Source organism: Numenius arquata, chromosome 3 (genome assembly GCF_964106895.1).
Source record: "Numenius arquata chromosome 3, bNumArq3.hap1.1, whole genome shotgun sequence".
NCBI classification, from domain to species: Eukaryota; Metazoa; Chordata; class Aves; order Charadriiformes; family Scolopacidae; genus Numenius; species Numenius arquata.
In genome coordinates this window covers 34,343,556-34,366,900 of record NC_133578.1, presented here as the reverse complement: position 1 = coordinate 34,366,900, position 23,345 = coordinate 34,343,556, and the positions used below count along the sequence as shown (strand labels likewise).

The 23,345-nt window shown below is 42.1% G+C and overlaps 1 protein-coding gene across 1 annotated transcript in view; it reads right to left on the bottom strand.

The window, feature by feature from the left end:
* TMEFF2 (transmembrane protein with EGF like and two follistatin like domains 2) overlaps positions 1 to 23,345 on the bottom strand; it is a 132,234-nt gene that overhangs the window by 49,114 nt on the left and 59,775 nt on the right. Inside the window, exon 5 of the mRNA XM_074145983.1 lies at positions 6,432 to 6,528. Coding sequence (XP_074002084.1) covers positions 6,432 to 6,528 — 97 coding nt within the window. The remainder of the gene's footprint in view (positions 1 to 6,431; positions 6,529 to 23,345) is intronic.

Sequence of the window (23,345 nt, the reverse complement as noted above, 5' to 3'; positions counted from 1 at the left end):
AAACATCCTCTGAAGATAAAGCTAACTTCTTGTTCCCATATCTTTCCTTGCTCTTACTGTGGACTCATTGCTGAGAAAGAGGAAACCCATGTATTTTTGGCTTGACTTAAGGTCTTTTAGAAGTCAGTGGGGATCTTTCTCTGGCTATGGTTGGGCACAAAGTCACTTTTTTACCTGTAGTAGTTTTAAGTTGAAACTGCCCACTGAAAGAGTCCTACAATACCTCACTAGCTTGCCAGTGAGAAACCTGATAGGTACGGTGGCATTCATGCAATGCTCACCTGGGGACCTTATTTTCTGAGTCTTACATGACATCTAGACACTGGTTGCTAATAAGCCAGAAGCTTTCAGCTAAGCTGGAACTGCTGCAACTTTGTTCTTGTTTATGCTGTGGACCGCAATTCAACCTACAATTTTGTACTTTGCTAGTTTTCCCACTTTTTTGCCAGTTCACATGGCATTTCTTCCCACAGCCCAAATGAAGGAACATGGCTGGGTTCTCTATTCATCTCTCACACCCCAGGGAGCAGATCTGGCTGACCAGCCTCCTATAACGGCCACCTATCTGGCCCTTTCTCAGTGCAGGCTTAATAATTAAAATATAACATATAGACGGGTAAGCAACATCTTGCTTTTTCTAATGTTTCTGATGCTTTGTCTTTCATTGCAAACCCTTCATTGACCAATTTCCAGTTGCTTAGTCTACTTTTTTACAGTATTGCTGACTCAGCCCACTACACGGTATCTCTACAGTTATCTCAACATGATGTCTCAACAGTTACATTGGAAGTTAGCTGCTTTCTTTTTATTTCGAAATCTTTTAAGCACAGTACACACCCTAAATGAAAAATTAGCAGTTAACAGAGCCAGAACTGGGCTAATTTCTGGGCAGGCTCTCGAAGTAGCTCTGTCATTAAGCTGGGCTAAGATAAGGGTGTAAGAGGGTGTAAGCTGCTTGGTCGTTTCCTCCTGTGCAATGCAGAGACTGAGTGCTGCAGTGCCTTTACTTTCCTCTGTAAACCCTTGCCTGAACTGTTATTAGACATGACCACTAAGCTGCACGTGAAGATTTATGCCGCAGCATCTTCACTTCATGCCTTAGGTATGATCTCAAGTTAAGCAGAAATTTAAGTCATTGCAGGATTGTGGTTTTTTTGATGATTTGATTCCATTCCTGTGTTTTTTTGAACCACAAGTCCAATGAGTACCTTAAGTGTTATACGTAGCCATGAACAAATATCTACTTCTTCTCTAAAAGAGAAAGGAAAGCAGCAGAAAATGGCAATATATCTACTATATAATGCATGGGACATTGCAGATGTTAAAGAAGCTCGTTGTTTCTGCATCTGGAACAAGTAGGTCACACATAGTTATTACACACACTGCTGAACATGAAGCAGCCAATACCCGTGTAATGTATGTGAGCTTTCAAACTACCTTTTAGTACTTTATAGTAGTACAGCATCTTGTTTGCAGATGCTCTGGTTGAGAGCAACTGACGGAAGGGGGAAGGGACCCAAAGCTGACTGACCCAATTGCTGTGAGGATTGAGAAGCTGGCAAAATCATTAGTTTCTTTTGTATTTCTTCTTTCTATACTATAATAAAGATAAATATTGATTCCTAGAGCAATATTGATTGTAAGGGTCACTGCAGATGGCAGCTGCATGATTTGCACAAATCTCTCCCATGTCCAGCGCCACTCATTTGCATGAGAATGCAGTTTCACCATCCTCATGTTTTGCCTTATATGAGCACTTATCCAAACTATATATATCAGTGATTAGCCGTAAAATATGAAACAAAAGGACTGAAACAGTTCATCTTCTTAATACATTTTGTGTGTGCGTATATGTTTGTCTGTCTGCTGTGGCTAAGTGGAGTTTATTGTCTCAGCCATGAGGAAAGAAGCGCAGGACACAAGGGATCTGCTGTAATTATGCTGCAACATCAACACCTCAGTTGGGAATACCACCCAGCTGCACAGCACGCCTGAGACCGATGCTCCTTCCTTCACCCACTGACCTAGACACTGAACATGCCAAGCCCCTTCATTCAGTCCTGGATGCCTTCCTCCAAGCTCCCAGCTTTGGGTCATCAGGGACACAGTGTCCCCACAGAATGGCTTCAGCATCTTCTCCTGAGCTGAACCTGCCCAGTGGGATCCTCGTCCACTTGCGAGAAATGGAAAAGGCCTCTCCTGAGTGGGCCAGGCTTGTGTGCAGGGAGGAAACTTGCCTACCACAAGCATGGTGCCTCTGGCAGAGCACAAAACCCTATGTTCTGGCAAGGAGGAGTCATTGGGGTGTGCAGGACCAAGTTGCGAGAAGCAGCAGGGGTATTTATGCCCCTTTTTTATCACTGATTAAACCCCCCAAGTGGCCCGTTTCAAGGTTAGGCACCTCCTGCCGAGAATGCTGCTGCTTCTCTCCTCCACCTGCAACCTCCGGGAGGGAGAAAGGGGAAAGCAGAGAAGCAATCTGCAGAGGTGGCCTCCTCACCTCCTTGGACACTGCCGGGCTGCAGGGGAAGACTCTCCCCCACGCACATCATACATCTCTGTGTGTCTGTCATAGCTAGGAAACTGCATCTTATTCTGGGCAACGCTGCACTTTAAGACTGCTGCTGACTGACCCGCTGGTATTGAAATTCAAAGGAAAAGCATGCATATTTAACCCCAATTCATCATTTTGATTTTGATTAACTCTACTAGTCAGAGGTTTGCAGGCTTTAATCTTGTTTTAAGAAAATACTCCTGTCCTCTCTTCTCAGCGTTTTCCAACAGGAAATTCAATAGAAGGGTTTTTCCTATTATTTATCTCCTTCCACTTACTTGGACACATCGTGGACCTCCGAAATAGCTGTCCAGCATCTATCCAAAGCATGGTTTGCCCAGTGTAGAGAGTGCTCTTATTTCCCCAGTGGCCCATAAGGAGGAGATTAATACTGGAATCCAGGTTTCTGATGTGGTTATGCACTGACACTAAGCCACTTCAGCAGATGAGCAGGCACTCCATTTGGTGAGTACTATTTATATACAGTGAGTGAGTATTTCATAGATGCTTTTTGGAAGATCTTAGAAATACACCACGGTTCAGAATGTTACGCTTCATTCTTCATTTCCTTTTAAGTATATCTCTCGGGGTGTTATGTTGAGTAGCCCTGTCCTACAAAATCAATTATTCCTTAGCCAGCTCAGAAATAAAACCCAAAGTAAGCAACACCAAATGTCTGATTTACCAATAGATTGCAATCCAGTGCTAAAGAGCACAGCCACTGCCCTGCTTTAAATATTCATGAAGCCCACTGGTGCAAAATGCATTAAAGGTGGGAATAATGCCAGTAATACACGATCCTCTTAGTGACAAGAAGCTTTCACGTATTAAAGTAGCAAGATGTTAAAGACTTTCAACTGAACAGTCTTTGTTTTTAACCTAGAGAAAGAGATTCACTAATGGAATGCCAAATTGCATTCACTCTCATGATATTAGATGGGAGAATAGGATAATAATACATGTGTGCTTTACCATGCCGCAGAAAACCTGTTATTACAGTGGGTTCTTTTCTGCCTTTTCTTTGTACTTTCCAGAAAATGCTCACACACATATCTTACCCCTTTGAGTAGTCTTCTATGTGACAAACCCTCTATCAGAATCCCAGGAGTCTAGCCATTAACAGATTGGTTTTACGCAAATAAGAAGATTTAAAAATAATGGTGACACAGTACAATAGCACAATTTAGCTGAGTGACAACTGGCAATGAATAACCAAAAAAAAAAAAAAAAAAGAAAAAGAAAAAAAGAAAGAGTTAAACCAGAGACAAGGGACTGCAAAATAACAGACTGTGGCAATGCAGAATAATGTTAATTGTCGCTTTAAATCATCAGCAGCCCAACCACATCTGCTATCACACCTGTGCTCTCTTGTCTGATCTACTCTGGCACCCTAGAAATATTAGGCGAACAGCCAGCCTTGCATCTCCAGCTCTCTGTGGTCTGGCTCTGCTACCAGCTTGCATCCCTCTTACCTGGAATGGATCAGGCATTGACCCTGCACCATCAAACTGTTTCTGATTGATAGGGGACACTGCTGGTGCTGTGCTCGTCACCCTATAACAACGGGTCCCGGGACTGCTGGGACCCACTGACCCCATTTGGATTTTACAAACCTCATCAGTCAGATGATATAGCTAAAGGAGCCCTGCTTACATACGAAATTTGATCCACGTAAAAATAGTGATCAAATAATAAACTGAAATTTCTTTTCCCACTTAATCTAAGGACATTTTCTGCACACCGAATCTTGGCAGGGGGAGTGAGGGAATATATCTATCGGGTGCCAAACATGGAAATTCAATTAATGTACATTTGAAAGAGCGATCTAGGTCCCCCATACATAGCCCGCTTTTATTCTAGAAATAAGAATAACAAAGAGCTAACACCCAGAAGGCTCATTTTTCAGAAAGACGTTTATCCAAGACTAATGAGGGGGCAGGGACAGGAAAACAGGGCTCTGTTACGGCATATGAAGTTGTTTACTTCAAAGCAGACCTTTAACAGGCTTTACATGGTCTTTGTACTTCTGGTTGGAAATCTGCTTTCCTGCCTTTTAACAGTTGTCTGGAAGCATCTTCCCAGTAAGTGCCCTTCTCTGCTTCCCACCCTGAGAAGCATCTTTCCCTGCAGAAAGACTGTCTGTCAATAAAGATTGAGAACTTCAGCTCCCGCAGTCATTACGCTGCCCTGTATAAGCCAAGTTGTTTCAAAGGGAAGGAATTAGATAGTGCAAAAGCTGCAGTGGGAACATTACTGGGGTAAGGTGGATCAGGCTATTTTAACAAGCTATTTCTGGAAAAAAATAAACACTGCTACTCGGTGCTTATGATTAATAATGTTATCTTGTAGCTAATTTTATTCCTTGCCCCTCTCTTAGCCTGCCTTCCAATTTGGAAGTGCACTTAATTATGAAAACATGAGCACTAGACTGTGAATTTTGATATATTAATTTTACCACAGTTTTGTTTCTACAATGCACCACCAAAACTCTCAAGGACAACCGGTCAAGGAGAGAATGAAAATCCTGACACCTGGCATGATTTTCTGAAGCAAAGTCAAAATTAAGCAATTTCTTCCACACAAATCTCATTACGTTACTGCAAACCTATAACCATGATGCATCTTGCTCCTGTTTTTCAACACCACAATTTCTTTTGATGACTAGAGCCAGAGTAAGGCCCCTGTGGCTTCTTTACTTGGTGTTTTTTTAAAGACTAGAACTGGAGGTTATTAAAAGCCTGGCAAGACAAAACCAAAATGAGCACAAATGGATGACCATGATCATATTCCTAAGTTTCTTCACTGGATAGCAGAAATGTTCATAATTTCATGCCTGACCAACAGTGCATGGGTGCCTTGCCTGGATGAGGTCAGCCCAACATTGGGGCCAATTATCATGTTCACCATTCATTCATTCATTCATTGACTCCTCTCTGGCTCCATTCCTACCATCCAAGTTAGAATTCAGGCAATATTGCTTTACTGACATCTCACTACCCAGTTTCTGTATCCATCTTTTAGCCACCACCAGCCCACAGCTTCAGAATCATCATCCAGACAACAGCTCTAACATTTACATGATTATTTTGTTGTCTCTCTAAATTTTTATTAATTACTTTGATAGAAATATGAGGCTTGGCATAAAGGAAGTGTTAGAAGTACAGCTCTGTGAATAGTGACCTTTTTGATCTATTAGCTGTTCCAAAATCACAATGAAACGACTAGTTTAAAGTTGGCTTAATACATGTTTGCATAGTATCTAGGCAAAATGAAAAAAAAATAATTTCTGAGTACACAGAATTATTTCCCTTCAGCTTATGTGGTTCAAGTTTAAAGTAATAATAATAAAAAAACCCTGCATACTTTTGAAAACTGTTTTAAAAAATAAAAAATAAACCAATTTCCATTGAGAAATGTACACTCGAATTATTTCAAACATTTGCAGGTTTGAAATCCTCAACTTCAGTAAGTAGGAAAAAGTGAGACAGATTTCCCAGTATTTTCAACGCCACACATGAATTAACACAATGATAATACTAATGATACTTTTTAACTGGAAAAGCTTTAGGTCAATTATTTTTCCCAATTCTATTTTTACCAAAGTATAAAGCTGTAAAACCCCAGATGGAATAACATAAGTTATAACAGCAACAAAATGGATAACTGTGTTTCTAGACTTTAAATTGTGCATGTTCCAAAATTATAAACCAGACTGTTTTATACATTTTTTCAGAGTAATAACCATCTCAATCACTGTGCGATGAATCTCTGGGTGCAGAAAATTGAATATCTCATATTTGTAATGCCTCTCTAAACCACAGTACCTTTAAATAATACAACATTCATTAAAATAGAAGAGTAGACCAAATTACCGTACCAAACATCCTCTGCATCTTCGTCACACTCTGCCCCAAACTGGCAAATGTCACAGGTCGATGTCTCTTTTTGATTGGTTTCACCTGAGCCTTCATTGACTGTTTGATGGAAAGCAGAAGAATATACATTAGTAAAGACAGCACTGTAGCAAAGCACTTCTCTCTCTCTAGAAAAATCTATTCACCATGTCAGCTTAATGCGGTGCTCACAGAGCCAATGCCCGGCCAACAGACAGTATTTTTGAATGAAGCCAACACAGAGATTTCCATGTTGGTCTGTGATAAACTATGGAGTTAAAAGGGAAACTGGAGAAAGACCCTTCCTCTTCCTTTTCTACTTAAACAACGACCCCTTTAAGCTGCAGCCTGGGAAGGTTGTGTCACCACCGAGCCTCACTGCTTTGCTCCCTGGGAAAATAATGTAGGAGTATTGATAGCATCACACGCTACCTAGTCCATTCCAAAGGCAAAACATTTTTCTCTTCAGAAGTACAGCTATGAGCCCCAAGGACTAGTTATCTCTGGCAGGAAAGATTTAATGCTGTTCAGAGGAAGGGACAATCTCCAGCATAGGTTAAATTTGAAATCCAGGAAAGTCAATGCCAACGTCTGCAATTGTGTAAGGTTTGTACCTGGCCCTTAAGTCAAAAACATGAAAGGACTAAGGGGAAAACAAAAATACGGGTGTAAGAGGACTGTGAAAAATATTGACGTCCAAGTACTGAGAGAAAGAGACCACTAAGGTAGTCACCAAGAAGAGAGTATCTTAAAAGATTCAAAAGAAACATTATCTACTTTTGTATTAAAGTATATAAGCACCTTTTGATATCTTTTGAAAGATGCTGCTTTCTAGCAAGACACTGTACCTAGCGATATCCTTCTGCCAGTTACAGAATAATTAAACCAACCCAGACTTTCAGTATCAATCAGCTTTGACTGATGCTGTTATCTGCATAAACAGCCTCTGCAGTGTCATCCTTTCATTTCTCTCCTTCATTTGGAATCAGCACTGTGGTGCAGGCTTACTGCACATTTGGGTCCAACCTGCTAAAGCTGGTGGATACACTGAAGTTTGTTCTTAGCCCCAGTGACACTGATGGGACAAATCACCTGCCTGATGTTGTACAGCCACTGCATGAAACCATTAACCTGGGTGTTACTGGCTAACTGGATTGTTACCGGAGGTTTTAGGTTTTGAGTGCTCTGACTTTGAATAGGCTGCTTTTCTTATGTACTCAAGAAAGGACAAGAGAACCAAACTTTCACAAAGCTGTTGGAGGAAAAAGGACTTTTTCCCCTAGAAGAGCAAGTGCGACCCCAATGCCTGTTTTCCAAACTTGCTTTCTTACCCTTGACAAGTTATTTACCCTCTGTGATGTTTCCTACTGTGTAAAATGGGGATAACACCACTGTCTACCAACAGAGAATATGGAAACAAGTAAATTAAAAGATCATTATAGGCTCAGATAATAGAGTGATATCAACACAGAAATACCAAAAGTAGGCAGCTTGTCTAAGAAGTTTTGCTGCAGCAATTTCTTATCAGTCATGCTTGAATTTAGACTATATTAAACTGAAAAAAATCTCCAATGAGGAGCATTCTGATTATCCTAAAAGGAAAAAAAAAAAAAAAAAAAAAAAAGAGGGTTTTGCCCTACTCATAGGAGTTTGCTCACCTTTATATCCATAAAATTAATGTACAAAAAACCAAAGGGAAACTCGGAAAACATACACTGGATTTTTGTTCTACTGTATTGTCAGGCTTTGAAGGGAGGGTCTGATCTGTGGTTTTTCTGTTTCCTTAAACAACTGAGAGCCAATGTACAAGGGTGGACAAGGTGTCTATGTGCCATGTCCGACCACCATTAGCATCTCCATGTGATGCGTGTGTGACCCTGACCCAACGTACTGGGAGGCTGATGGTGCTGTACAGCTCCTCTCCACTTCTCTGCAGCTGCATCCAAGCCTGCATTTTCTTTACCAAGTTTCATTTACATTTTAAATATAGAAATCTCTTTTATGGAAGCGATAACTTCGACAGCCAGTCTTGGCAGGGGATTTCCAGTGGTTAAGACATTAGACAGGACACGTAACAAATGACTGCATGCAAAGGACAAGGGGACTTATGGGCAGAAGACTTCTTATGACAGCCAAGCACTCTGCACCTACCAAGAATATAACAATTGCTGCAGTTCAGAAGGGTCAGAATATATTCTTTATGGAAAAGAGTTATAATTCCTTTATTTTGTTATTCTGTAAATTGCTTCCCTTATATTTCCTTTTAATTAAAAACATATGCCCTATTTCCCCCCCACCCCGTAATGTTTCCATTTATAGCTGTCCAGCAGGTGTGGTTTGACCAGGGACTTCACACAATTCCACATCACAAGCTGGGTAAAATAGCTACTTAAGTTATTAAAGGAAGGCATTTGAAAGATTGAGTGTGTTGAAGAGAAATAACTGATTTAGAGAGGAACATCCATACTGAGGCATAATGCAGTTCTTAATTTCCAGTAGAAAATAATAGGGCACTCCTTCATATTTTTCTGAAGAAGCTCTGCATCCAGCATTCCATAGTCAATGTGCACTTTGTCATTAAATGTCCAAGCACAAAGCAGTCTTGACTAAAAAAGATAGCTATTTATCTCTCCCTCTCTTTTTTCCCCCTGTTTTCAGTAACCACAGATGATACTATTCTTCACATTTCCTTAAAGTATGTTTTCTATCCCTAAACAAACATATACACTGGCATGTGCACTCACTCCAGGACTAACATGCACAGGGGCTTGTTTTCTCCATGCTGTGCAGATAAGTGCTTTGATAAAGCTGGACATCTTAGAAAGAGTTATTTTCCCAATATTTTCTGCTGCTTTTTTAGCTTGAGGACTAGAGGATGCTCATTTTCTAAGGTGACCCTTTTTTCCTTTTTTTTCCTCACTGCACTTGCTGATTTGCACTTGCATTCACATCCCAACTTTAAAAAAATGTTAGCAAAAATAAGCTAGTTTCTGGATTTCCCTTCTAAAAACAAAAGGAGTACGTTTCTTTTTCTCATGTTCGTTACATAGCTCTCGTTAGCAACGGTGGAGGTTTAACACCAAGACCCTGTAGGAGTGTAGTGGGGCTCCAGGGAGGCTAATCACTGAAGCCCACTGCTTATTACTCATACAACTGAGAAATGTTAACCTTCTAGTTTTTATTTGTATTAGCAAGATTAACAACTTCCAGAGTTCAAGGAAATGTGCTAACATGGGTTAGAAGGTCACTAACACTATCTGAAAGTCACTTCAGAGACTATCTCAATCTCCTAAGCAATATAAATTCTTTAGCTGCGAAGGCACTACACACAATTTACAGAGTCAATGGACTGTGGTAACCACAACAGCTCCTGTTTTAATCATTTGGTCCTTTTCTGGCATTCTCACTGCACTCAGATCAGACAGTTGTGATTTCAAGAATATCTGCACTGCTTGCAAACCCTACAGGAAAGAAACTGGTTTTGAGACATTTTACTTTGTTTCCATAGCTGAAAAACTAGACTGAAAGTGTCATCAGTAGATTGGTCTGACTCTGTACTTAGGCCCTGTAATATCAAGAGAAAACTAAAAGCCTCAAATTGTCCCCCTGCTGTAGACAGCTCTAGTTTCTCTTTACACTTCAATCTCTTTGAGTCAAGAGTCTTCTGGAGGTGCTACAACCCCAACAAATCATGCTATGACTTTATACACACATCTTCCCAGACTCATGCTCTACTAAGTGTTGATAACTGGTAGTTTAGCTGTTTTAACAAATGGACACCAACATCTCTGTGCTTGCACATCTGGGTAACGCTTGCTCAGTCTTCCCAAGATGTTCTACCAGTGTCAAAGGCAGGATGGAAATAAACCTTTTGCTATTTCCAGAATAGCAGTTCCAGTGGGATGGTTAGGAACAAGCACAGCACCTCACAGTCTTGGTCTGAGTTACAAAGCGTCATCTGTTTCCTAAGTGACACAAGGGACATGCACATAACTTGTCTGATGGACCATACTGTGAGGAGTAAAGCGAAGTGTAAAGAGTAGCTGGTGAGCTATGAGCATGAGAGACAATTAGGTGGCAACAGAAATCTCTCACTCTCTTTGCTAACATGCCTCCGAAGGCAACAGGGCAAACTCAGGGGAGTCTCAGTTCAGTTTTCATGGGGCTTTGTAGGACTACTAGCACTATTATAATAATCCTTATTCAATCTATTTTAACTATACTGAAGAACACAACAAAGAAACACCATAAAAGATCATCATCACACACTTGAATATACAGAAATATGACTATAATACATTGTTATGGTTGTTTTTCATATTATGCATTCTTCCTTTGATTTATATGATCAGATGTGTGCTCATCACAACTCCTGATTCTGACTTGACTCCTCATGGTGGGACACCTTAGCTATTGTTCAAAGAAGTACTTCAAACAAAGCTTGCTCTAGCTCATCCAAACAGGATATCCACTTGCTTTTAGCTATAGATCTAAGTAATAACAAAAATCATGTGGAGATGAGGGTTGATGGCTATTTGTGTATTTTGGAATGAAAAACAATGTGCAAATTAAAATGTGGAGGAGGAGAAGAATGCTCTTCCGAGCAGCTGAGGTGATCTCGCCACATGCTTCAGTCCTAACAGGACTGCTCTGGGCAGGTGACAAGGCAAGTGGATGAAGTGAGAAAGCTCTGAGAAATGAGGGCAGAGAAGCCAGCAGAATTTACTAAATATGTTAGAACAAACACTACCTGCACCTCTACCAAATGGCTAAAAACACCTCACAAACATGACCAATGAAGGCCCAGATGCTGGAAGCGACTTCACTCTAATCAATAGGTCTTTTTTCCTGAAAGCATTAGCTCAGCCAAAACCTGCAAAGTGAGAAAAATGAAGGGTGTGAAGCAGGGGGTCAACTCATGAATGACTCTGCTCTCGAAGTCTGGCGGAGGCTCAGAACAGCACTATGGTCAAAATGAAAAGAAAATGGCCTACTGTATCGGCAATAAATCCAAACTCTGACATGCCTTATTCTGCTTTACTCCTGCTGTCTGGCTCCACCTCAATAAATACAAATTTTCTCTCTCTCCCCCACACAAACACACCAGGGAAATTTCTTATCAGACAAGAAAACAGTGTCTCTACCCAGCTCAGGACCCGACTCAGAACTATTCAAGGGGACCCGAAATATTCTCCTTCATGTTAAGGGGCCTTTGATCAGTGTCTCCATACCACCAAGGGTCAGTCCTTGAAACCATCTCTCCACTATGGATGGGCAGGTTATTCAAACAGCGCCAGGGTTGTACAATACTTGAGCTGGCCACTGGTCTGGAAAGCAGACCACCTTTCCCTGCGTTCATATTGCTTCAGGCCCTGTCTTGGGTACCTCCACGTTGTCATTTTCAGCCAAGTGCTGGAAAAGGTTAATGGGACAAGTTCAGCATGATGCAAACACCTAACAGGGTTTTTGGGGAGGAACTAGATGTATCCACCCAGCTCAGATTGCTGATAGAATGTTCTCTTACCTTCTTGCTAAAGACCGTGTAGATACAGCCCGGCACTGCTTTGATGCCAGTCAGACTCAATTGGCAGTGTTTTCCAGCTCTCTTCTAATGCAACTCTCAGGTTATATTTTTCCTTAAAATCACAGCTGGTGGATTATATGACAGTATAAGGATCTCAGTTTCTGTGTATATTTGTTCTGAAAGGGACGTCTAAGCTTTAGGGATGTGGAGAAAAAGCTTGTGAATATAAAAATACCAGAAATTATCAAGTTTATAATTTTTAAAAACTAATTACTTTGGTAGGACTGATTCATGATTTTCCAGTCCTGTCCAATGCTGAGTTTATGTCAGACAGGAAAGAAGCACTTCTGAAACACCTCGCTCTTGCAGGAGGCCCTGTGCTTGAGCTCATCCCCACCTTGTGCTGAAGGTTTTGATTCTGCCCTCGATACAGTCTTAATTAGTGCAAGGAAACAGTATCTGGGAAATGCCGTGAGTTCAGTAAACAACCAGTATAAAAATTGTTTCACATTATTTCTAAGCGCTGCTGCTCTCTCTAGTTCCCTCTTTGCTTTTTCCCCCTCCTGTCTTGCTTCCTGTCATGCCTTCCTTCCCATCCTCTTTTGGCTTCTTTCCTTTCCCCACCACCACTAATTCTTCAGTTGCAATTACCCCAACACAGGGCCCAACACGGAACAGCTCTGGTAGCCCTGCCGACGAGGGGCTACTGCTGTGAGGAGAGGAGTGGGCCCATGCGAAGCCACGTCCCTCTCACTTCGCACAGCTCAAGGTCTTAGAAACCAGCCTTCCCCAGCTGCCACCCAGTCTGGGGGCTTGGAGGCCTCCCCTGGCGAGATGGGCAGCCTTCACACCCTCTGAACCTCATTTATGGTGGCTAAAAGTGGATGGGATGGGAATGGTTTCACAGGAACAGCATTATCTTCTGCAGCTACCTGATTGCAGTTCTCTCCTTTCAGCGGGTGCAACTGGAAGTCTTGGGAAGCCCCAAGCGCACCTGGGTCTGAAGGACATGATCCCCTACAGACCTCTGCGGGGACTTGCCTGTATTTGTACAACTGTGGCGGGGGGTGGGGGGGGGGGGAGGAAGGGATTAAATTCTTACTCAAAGTTTATTTATTCTAAATAAACACCATTTGCTTGTTTCTGTCTCATGCATATCCCTGCTGCTCCCACAGTGCATTTGATAAAAAATTAAATGCGATTAGTCGAGGCCAGTTTCTCCTAGCAAATATCTCTAATGGCATTTCAAAAGGGATGGCTCATTGAATAAAACCCTATTGTAAGCTTCCTGAATGCTGACATGAAACAGCTGTGATTATTGCACCCTTGTGCGGTCCCCCTACAAAATTTGATGTGTGCCTGGTGTGTGTGGGATGCCAGCACTGCAGATTTATGAAGGTGTAAGATGACCAGCATTGACAGTATTTGCCAGCTTGAAGAAGAGGAGGCTCATTTAATTTTGCCAAGAGCTTCCCCTCATAAACAGCTTTGAGTAAAAAGCCAAATAGCACGTGGGGACTATTCATCTCTGCCTTGCATTAATTTAATTTTAAAGAGAAATCACTTCCTTGCAGGAGAATTTTCAAGGAATAGATACAGCTTGCTGTAAAAACATGCCTGCGATGCTGCCAAAGCTTTTGTGGCATCAGTCCCTGCTCTCATGTATTTCAATATGCCCAACAGCACGAACAAAACAACTAAGTGGACATGCCCACAGCTGGATGGATGCAATGTGACAGGTCACCAATTAAGGATGTTATTACAGAGCCTGGAAGGAGACTACTGTAGTCCTAATTGCAAGGACCAGAAGATTTTTCAGGATCAAGAAGAAATAGAAAAAGATGATGTCCGATTCCTCTCTCAGGTAGACTTGCCTGGCCACACACATCATTAAACCTCAGTGCTGTGTCAAGGGAGATGGGAAGCTGCAGTCCAGGAAAGTACCCAATATCATAACGCTTTTCTTATTTGTCAGAAAAATGGCCATCAAAGGTTACTCAGGGGGAGAGTCAAGCGTGAGCTGCTTGTGGCCTGCTGGCCCTACGTGCCAGAAGGGAGGGGAGCAGCCAGGCTTGAAACCCTCTTCACCCCTTCTGTGGACTGCCAAACACCCTCTCCCCAAGAACCTGCAGAGAGCCCCAGCATCTTCGGGCTCCGCTGAAAAGTAGGGACTGTTTCTGGCCCTTCCTGTTCCTCTTGTATGTCTGGGCAGAAGCTGTATTCCATACTGCCTGAATCAGGAGCTTACTGCTGGATACATCATGCTTGCTGCACTAAACACACAACGCAATGATAATCTGATGGATGCAACATATGGACTATATACATGCTGTAACACGGCACTTACAGCAAATTCTGTCAAGCAAATACTGCATTAGATATAGGTTTAGGTAGAGGAATATGAGTCAGCAGTGCTTTCCTCTGCAGGGGAAGATGCTACAGTTGGACATAAACCAGAGAAATTACCTGTTTGTGCTTTCCCTGACCTCTGTCAAGAATCCACATCCCACCTGAGGTTTTATTCATTCTAGGCAGAGAGGAATCTGGATCACTGAATTTAGAGAAAGTCAGAGAAAAAAAATAAGGAAGGATCCAACCCACGGTTTCACAAAGCCTACAATAAGCAATTCCCAAATGGGTGATGTGACTTTCTAGGACTTTCCACACCGAAAGAATGCTTTTGCCAGCTTTCTACCTGGTGGAAAGATTAAAAGAAGACTTGAATGTGAACCCTTACAGCTACTCATCTTTCAGAAACAGAATGCAAGGAACAAAGATAAAACCTAAAAGAGCTGTCTAGCATCCACTTGGTGACTACTTCAGTTTTAAGGTCTTTGTCACTTTGCTATTGATTTAAGTCTGTGTATCCTTTTGAATATTAGTATGGCTAGCAAGATAGCAACATCATACATAAAAATGTTCTTTATTCCAGAACAGATGAAACTCCCAGTGGTAAAAGAAGATTTAGGTATCTCTGAAGATTTCTTATCGCTGTGCAACATAACTCTCTAATGGTTCAGTGCCTTGGAGGGTCATCTGAGATCACTTATCACATAAATCAAATAGGTGGCAGGCTATAAGAGTGGAAGCCTATAGCAATTTCATGTCTTTACTCGCAGACATCAAATCTATCTTTTAGGCAGACTATAGAGGAGATAATATGCCACGCCATTTAAGCCACTGAAGAAACTCAAATCTGGGTATTAACCAATTTTAGGAAGCTGCTCCTAGTCTTGACTGCACCACAATTATCTTGGGGAATGACTGGGTTTAAATCCTAAAACATGGACCGCAGACTGGTCCTGGTTCTAATTTACACTAAGGCTTCTGTAAATCATTCTGGCAATGGAAAGGAGTGTCAGAGCGAGTGAAAGTCCAATTTACTTTATGTCCCATTTACATAATCAGGATGGTGTAAAGTGGCTTTACTGTAAAAATGACAGTGAAGGTCTACCTTTTACTGAATTCAACAAGAGAAGCGCAGTTTTCTTCTCCCACTCTGCTTTTCTTCTATGTTATACTCCTTTCTGTTTATTTCTGTGGTGCTAATGCAGGTTACACACGTGTAACTGAGAGCAGGCACAGCCCCAGAGCTTAGAAGTCGAGAAGATAGAAGCTCATCCTCTGTAATGGGGTTTCAGAAGGAGCCAGCTCAGTCAGGTGCCAAAACTGGCCATCAAAACCCATGTTCAGCCAGGCTGTACCCTTGTGATTGGGAGCCATGATAGATGGCTCCTTATCTGCCTCTTCCTCCACCAGCTCAGTGGTCAGCCTCTATGCAAAGGGCAATCCTCAATCCCCCTTCACAGCTCGTGCCCCAGAAGAATTTAATATTTCTGCAGTAGCACTCCCTGATCTGCAATTTTCACCGCTGAGCTGATCCTTAAAACTTGCACAACCAGGGCTCATCCCTGTGTTTGCTTGTTTCTTTATAAGTGAAAGAAAAAAGAAAATCTGGCTCAGAGCTAGTTGTCAAAATACCCCTCCTGACATGTGCAAAGGTATTTCTGCCTTCCCAAGCCTGTAGCGAGGCAGTCCTCAGGCCTCTGCTGTAGCTCAGCATGAACCGGAGGGCACCCACCTAAGGACCTTGCTGGAAGCTAAGATGAGGGCAACTGCAAAGTTTCCAAGTCCTGCAGGAGGAGATACAGTATTTATGCAAGATAGATGCTACCTTTTATATAACCCTATTCCTTAACAAGCACAAAAACTTACTGCATCAGTTAATAGCACGAAAATGTTCAGCAGTAAGATGACCTTACAGGATAAATGGAAAAAAAAAATAATCAGTGAAACCATGTTTTCCTTTTTATTTCCACTATTAGTGGGCAGGTTGAGGCATTACGTGAGTAGCACCATTACTAGCTTATTGTACTCCTTGGTTTATGGTTTATGCGGTGGTATAGTCATGTCTGCAGCACAAAGCCCATGACAAATGCCAGCAGCCTAAGCAGAAAGGTAGAGTTCATGAGCAGCACGGCCACTCCTGGAAGGGTGGCAAAGATTTAGGAGAAGGAGCCTCCATAGACCAGGTCTGTGGATAAACTGGGGATCTATTTTTGTGCTGTCACCCAGAATTTATGTGACTGTGCAGGGATAGACCTGCCAGACCTCCGGTAAGAGGACAAACAGGTTGCATGCCACATGTCAAACTCAGCCTTGATAGGAGCAGTGGAGAAGCGTGGATTTGAATCCGTTTACACCAGAACAATGTTGCCCTTCTGAGCGTAATTTTACAGATGTGTTTATGATATAGGGGAAGCCATATGGCACGAAAGGTTTAAACATTTAATCTCACTTAGCTTCAATACACTGCCTATACAGAAAATTGGAAGCCCAGCAGGAAAATGCCAGATTTCATTCTCACTTAGTTGTGATTAACCTTTATGAGCTCGCTCAGAGTTTTGTCACCTGCGCAGGCAGCCAGGGCAGGCAGGCTGGGAAACCCCTTGACGTTCTGCTCTGGCCAAGGCACCGCAATCCCTGAGCTCGAGCTCTCCAAGGGCTCTGCTGCCCGAAATGTGGGCCTCTCTCCCAGCTGAGTGGCGCTGCACCTTGTTCCATACCTCCCCACACGTATGGGAAGTGTAGAAGGGACTACAGGGAGTGAATGAATGACCTGGAGGGACTCTCCCCCTTCTCTTCCTGCAACTGCACTTCTTTGTGCGGCTCAGGTGGGTCAAGTTTAGAGCAGCCGTACACAGGCAGACAGAAGCAAAGCAAATAGCTGATACGTATCTCACTTTGCAAATATGCTCTTTCTCATTAATATTGATTCCCACACACAAACACTTTAGCTATATTCACTGATTGCATTACCATTGCAGAAGTGTAATTAACAAATTAAAAGGGAGGATTGTGATTCAGTTTAATTTGGGGAAAATCTTTAAATAAAGAAAAAAAAAAAAAGTCTGATGTTTGAGGATCATTCCCCTCTGCTATTCATTTTAATGCCTTGGACATGCTTTTATAGAATTGCTTTCATCAAAATAAACATGTCCTGGGGATGCTGCAGTACTGGCATACAGGAGTACTTGAAGAAGCATCAATGAGACAAAAAACAAACAAATGAAAGAAATCCTGACAGATGCTAAACAAGATACTAGATTGCAAATGAAGGTGTATCATCGTGGAGAGAGGGAGGGAATGCCAGTTGGAAGCTGCTCAGACTGATCTGAGAGTGCCAGCTTATTCACAAAAACTTATGAAAAGCAATAGAGAACACGCACACCATCAGCCCAGGTGAAAGCCAATCCCACAAATATTTGTGGAAGGAGGGAAGATAGAAAATCTCCCATACTTGCTGCCCTTCCAGATGCTTGCATGATAACACAAACCAGCTCCACTAAGGAAATCAATGTTTGCAAGAGCAGTCAAAATTCCTGAGCCAAAGTTTGACTGCTTTTCTCTCCAAAAAACCAACTGAGCACACCTGCAAGAATGGCTGCAAAATGATATCTACTTCTCCTCCCATCTCCTATGAAAAACACCTTTCAGGTGATCTAATATTATGAGAAACCATAATCATTAAGGATTGATCATGCTAATATAATTTTCTGGATGGCTTATTAACCTACTAAGACATGTTTTTCTCTACTTCCCTTCATTAGCGACAGCAATAATTAGGTAAGGACAGAGTAGCAAAATTGATCATATGCTACTGCCGAAGGGGACAGAGAATGTATCATGGACATTTAGCATAATGTTCACCAAACCCGAGATGCATTAATTATATTTAGTAACACAGATATTTTTTGCCTCTGATGGAAGGAATCCATTAATGTAGATATTGTATAACAGAAGATTATTTTTCTCCTATACAAAAATGTAATTCTCTTTTTTCTTTAAAATTCATAATACAAAACAAAATCAGAAAAGTAAACACCATTGTCTCAAGTATCTACCGATACGACATCCTTTCCTTATTTCAGTCTTGACTACCAGTCTCCTCATGAAGTGGTGCTTTTAAAAGCAGAGCGGCCACAGAGCTCTGGCTAGGAAGCACATAAGTAAGTTGTACTGTCACCTCCCAGATAATAATCCCCAGGGACACTTTCCTCATTTTTTGGGGTCAGCTTCAGACAGCCTTCCCCCCATCTGCCACCAGAACAAAGAATCTGTAGTTCATACTTCGGTAGAACGGCTCAGAATATGCATATGCTTAAATTTACAAATTTTATAAATTTACAGAGATGAAGGAATAGCAGCTGCACTCTGAGCCCGTATTAAGGTCCAGCCTCTCTGTTTGTAACATCAGCAGCAGAAGCACCACCGACGTGTGGGCTGGGGGATGAAGGAACAGCCACAGGCAGCATTGGCGCACACTGCCCATCACCTTCCCGACCTGCCACCCCAGGGCCACGGCCCCAAACTCCGCTGCAGCCGCCCTGACCCTTGAAAGAGAAACTGCCAGTTAAACGGTCACCCCGGTCACGGCTGTCACGTGTGGAGAGAGGGACTGGTGTCAACCCATGATGGGGGCCGCCGGCTCGACCTCGCAGCTCCACGAGACCTGCAGCTTTAACTTTCCCGTAGCACCCTGCCAGCGCGGGAAGCACGTGTAAGCATGAGAGCGACAAAGGGATCGCAGCGATGATGAATTTTTACATATTTTTCTAAATGCCAGTGACTGGCTTTCCCTGAGCTCTCCCCCCATGTGAGCAGCAGGCAGCTTTCTGTAGATAAAAGAATTACAGGGAGCTGAAAAGAGTTGACATTACAAACTTGGCACTCCGATGGCACGCTCCACAAACAGGGAAAGGGAGGATCTGCCAGAGTGAGAGCCAGAGATAATATGAAAAGCATAAACCCAACATATTGACCTTATTTAAGTCCAAACAGCATAACACTAGGATACTTAATGCAAAAATGTCGAAAACATTCTTTATTCCATGCACACATGAATGTTTTCTTTAAATATGCAATTCACTTGATATCTGCAATCCCCCCTCTTCAGATGCAAAATCCAAAATAATGATTATATCAGTCATTGCTTAATACATTCAACTGTGGCCCTGATTTTCATGCATGAATGGTCATTTACATATCATTACCCATCATGCCATCCACTCAGATTTTTCTTTCTAAATAGAGTAATACATTTAAAGTTGTCATTTTAAAACAAAAATGCGTAAAAAGGGGACTTTCATTTCTTGTTATCTTATCTGTGCTCTTAGTGGCTAATAGACCAGAATATTAAAATGGAAAATTCTCACTGTGTGTGACAACTGCCACAGTGAGAAGATCTTAGAAAAGAGGCAATTATCAAGGGATTTTTCTCAAATTTGGGAACACAGATAAATAAGAACAGAAAAGCCAAAGCAAACCAACCAGAAGCAAAGCAGTAATTATAGTATGTTCTTCTGTTTTCCTAACACAAGTCCTCTTGGGGGCAAAGTTAGTTCCATGTTAGGAAAATCACTGCGGACATGAGATGCAGTTAGAAGATCTGCATGAATAAATTACAATTTTTCAATTAATGTTGCCCATGCCCACAATAAAGGAAAGACTTTTTTTTCTCTCTCCTTCTGCTACTTTTAAAGTAATTTTCAGCTATGTTTAATTAGGAAATTTCTCTACAGAAGGGAATGTGATAGAAGATTAATTCTCTATTTCCTCACCCACTGTGTCAGTAGACTCAAGTGGACACTATAAACCCCAGTTAAATACGACAAGGATGATCAAGCATGGAGCTCCTTTCAAGAGGTCGCGTCCGCAGACTGTAGATCTCATTTCGAAACAATAGAAACGAGTTAGAAAATGGTATCTCTCCATGGCGCAGCACCACAGAGGAACGATTACAAGTGCTTCATGGTGCGAGGGTTCACCATGCCGGCTGAGAGGGTTTGCTATCACGGCTAATGATACCAGACGCTGCCGAGTGAGAAATAGCATTTCCACAACCACTGATGGTTTGAGTCTTTTTCTCCTGTTCACCACTAATAATTATTCCTCTAGTAGTCACATCCTATTTTACATCTTTTACGCCAAGTATGAAACAGCAATTAAACAATAAATAATGAAATGTTCGCTGGTGGGCAATATAGTGAAGAGTTGGTTTTGTTTTCGTTTTTTTAAGGAAATAGACAAAGGGCACAAACTGTGTTTGTTTTTAATGAACGATGAAGGGAACAAGTTATTTACCCTCAGGACATAAAATCCTATGAATGGTATAGTACATTACTCAATGCTGAGTAAATATTGGGTTAATGCTTTTTTAAATTGAAATCCAAGCCAGAGTAAGGACAACTATTTAGGGAAAACTCAGACCTACAAGATACTGGAAGATGCAAGACATCTCTTTTGACAGAGAGGGTAAACAACTTTCTCAGAAGTTTTATTAATGGAGTAGCTGAACATCAAAACAGAAAAAGCATCAATGATTTAGAGAAGGAAACACAGACATGTAGCCTAGTAGAGATCGAGAGCCTTGTGCATTGATTAACTAGGACCAGATTGTTTTAATACAATAGAAGTTGTCAGTACATACCTCCTGGGGACAGGAAAGGTCAAAACAGGACAACTGGCAGAAATAAAAGTGTAATGCAGAAGAAACTTCACTCCCAATTTTATTCTGGGATTAAAAAAATAAATCAGTATTTTGGGTAGTCCAATGCCTATTTATTCCCCACCCCCCACCCATTTTGGTATCACTATAAGACATTCTTATCCCACTCTGCTTGACATTGTTCTGGTTTCATGTAGAGAAATGCTCCAGCAGAGCATTTAAGAAGGGGCAGCCACCTTTGCAGAGTCCAAGGGAAAGCTGCAAGGATGACATGATTCAGAAAACATGACTTCCACGGTAAGCTTAGGGGAATGGAAATTTTTTACTTTGGAAAAGAGAGGACTGAAAAGAGACTAGTCGTCTGATATAAAAAGGAATGCTAAAAAGGCTGCTATAAAAAGAAGGATAATCAATTGTTCTCCACATCCACTATTTCTGAGACAAGAAGTAATTGATATAATTCACAGCAAAGGAGATTTAAGTTAGATATTAGGATTTTTTTTTTCCTCAACTTCTAAGAATTACCATGTGCTGGAACAAGCTGCACCAGAATGAAGCTCGTGTGTTCAGAAGTGGCTTCTGAGACTGGTGCATACAAATCTCAGCAAGGGACAGTCTAGCCATAGTTGTTCCCATCAGACTTGAGAAGGATGAATGAGATGATCAGTTGAAGCTACTTCCAGAAATACATGCCTACAACTTTATTATCCCTTTTCTACAGCTTAGGCAACGGGTGGGCTCCATACTTACAGGACTTGGTCTTTACTTGTACAAATTCCCATTGAAATCAAGAGGCATTTTTTGGTAAAGTAATTTAAACATCTTCACATTGGCTAAGTGTGTGATTTCTGCCCATGTACGGGGCCAGTATATATTTTTGCATAATCTCTAAAAGTCCCTGACTTCTGCAAATTTGGAGGATTTGGTTACACCTAGGATCTTGTGGACAAGACTTCATCTCTTCTTCTGATCCTGAAAAGGCAGGGGAGCCAACTGCATCTTCTTCCTCCTCCAGGAGAGAAGTTTCCTTTTTTAGACTTGGTGGTTTGAAAATATTTGTTCCAGTTGACCAGGTTTTTTTTCCATTACAATAAAATACCTTTTAGAGAAAAGGCATACATCTCTTTAAAGGGAAACCATTTTAAAAAATTTTGTTAAATGGGTTGCAAAATCCACGTTAATACAGAAATACCAGTCATGCACTGCATTTCCCACAGCAGTTGGCAATGAGTTTCCAGTGTTACCACTCAGCTCGTCTCCAGGTAGGTGAAACCCAGGGAGGACACTCCTGCTCGGAGTGGAGGTCCTGCCCAGCAGCCTGCCACCCTCACGCCAAACCAACGCTACCTGTCACGGACCCTGCGGTGTCTGCGCCCCTGATGCAAAGAGCAGAAGGTGGAAGAGGGAACAAAGCCCTCATGCCAGCTCCAAATCTGCGGATGGCAAAGCTGGGGGTCTCGGGGAGCCCTGCTTTCGGCCAGAGCAGACTGCGACTGCCCGAACGTGTGTCAGGAGCCTCAGTGGCCCATGCAACAGCCGAGAGTCACGCGGCGCAGAGGGCTTGTAGCCACCTTTGTTCTGCGTCCCCTGGAGCTGCGCTTTCTGTGCCACATCTGCCGGAGGCGCAGCACAAAATCTGTCCCCTCTGTTCCCGTTTCCAAGGAGCGAGCAGCCCTTTTTACAGCAAAGCCAGTCTTCAGAGGTTCCTCAGCCTCCGGTGTCTGCAGCTAGCACCCACGCTACGTAGCTGTCTAGGTGCACACGGGGTGTGCTTTTTTCCCCTCCTTTTTCCTTTGTGAGCAGTCAGGCCCAGGGCAGAATTACAGTTTATTTGCATAGTGATATCAGAGCCTTTCAGAAAGGAAATATAAAGCGATGAATCAGAGGTCCGGACATACCCATCTGTCATATCCAATAAGCACGCGTGTGCCACATGAACGCCTGGTCACTTTTGTAATTAGCTGTTAAAGCTGAATGGGCAATTTTCAGCCAGAAGTGCATGAAATGCATGAACATTTTAATGACGTACAGAACAATTAGAAATATTACATACACAGCTCCTGATCACCTGGAGGTTTTCTCTCTACTTAGCATGGGGGAACTCAACCTCTTTAACCCTATTAGAGCAAGAGGGCACAGCTGGAGTCAGGAAATGGTGCGCTGAATAAATTGCAGCAAGACAGGCTCTTTTTAAAATGCAACTTCTCCTTCCAAGATCTCTTAGATAATGATGGAAAAAGAGTCTACTGTGAATTCTGATGGAAAAAAAAAAAGAAAGAAAGGTCATAACAATAAATGCATCCAAGTGGCAGCTGGGAAAAATTAAGGGTCTGATTCAGGTCCTGTTCTGATAAACGGGACTCTCTC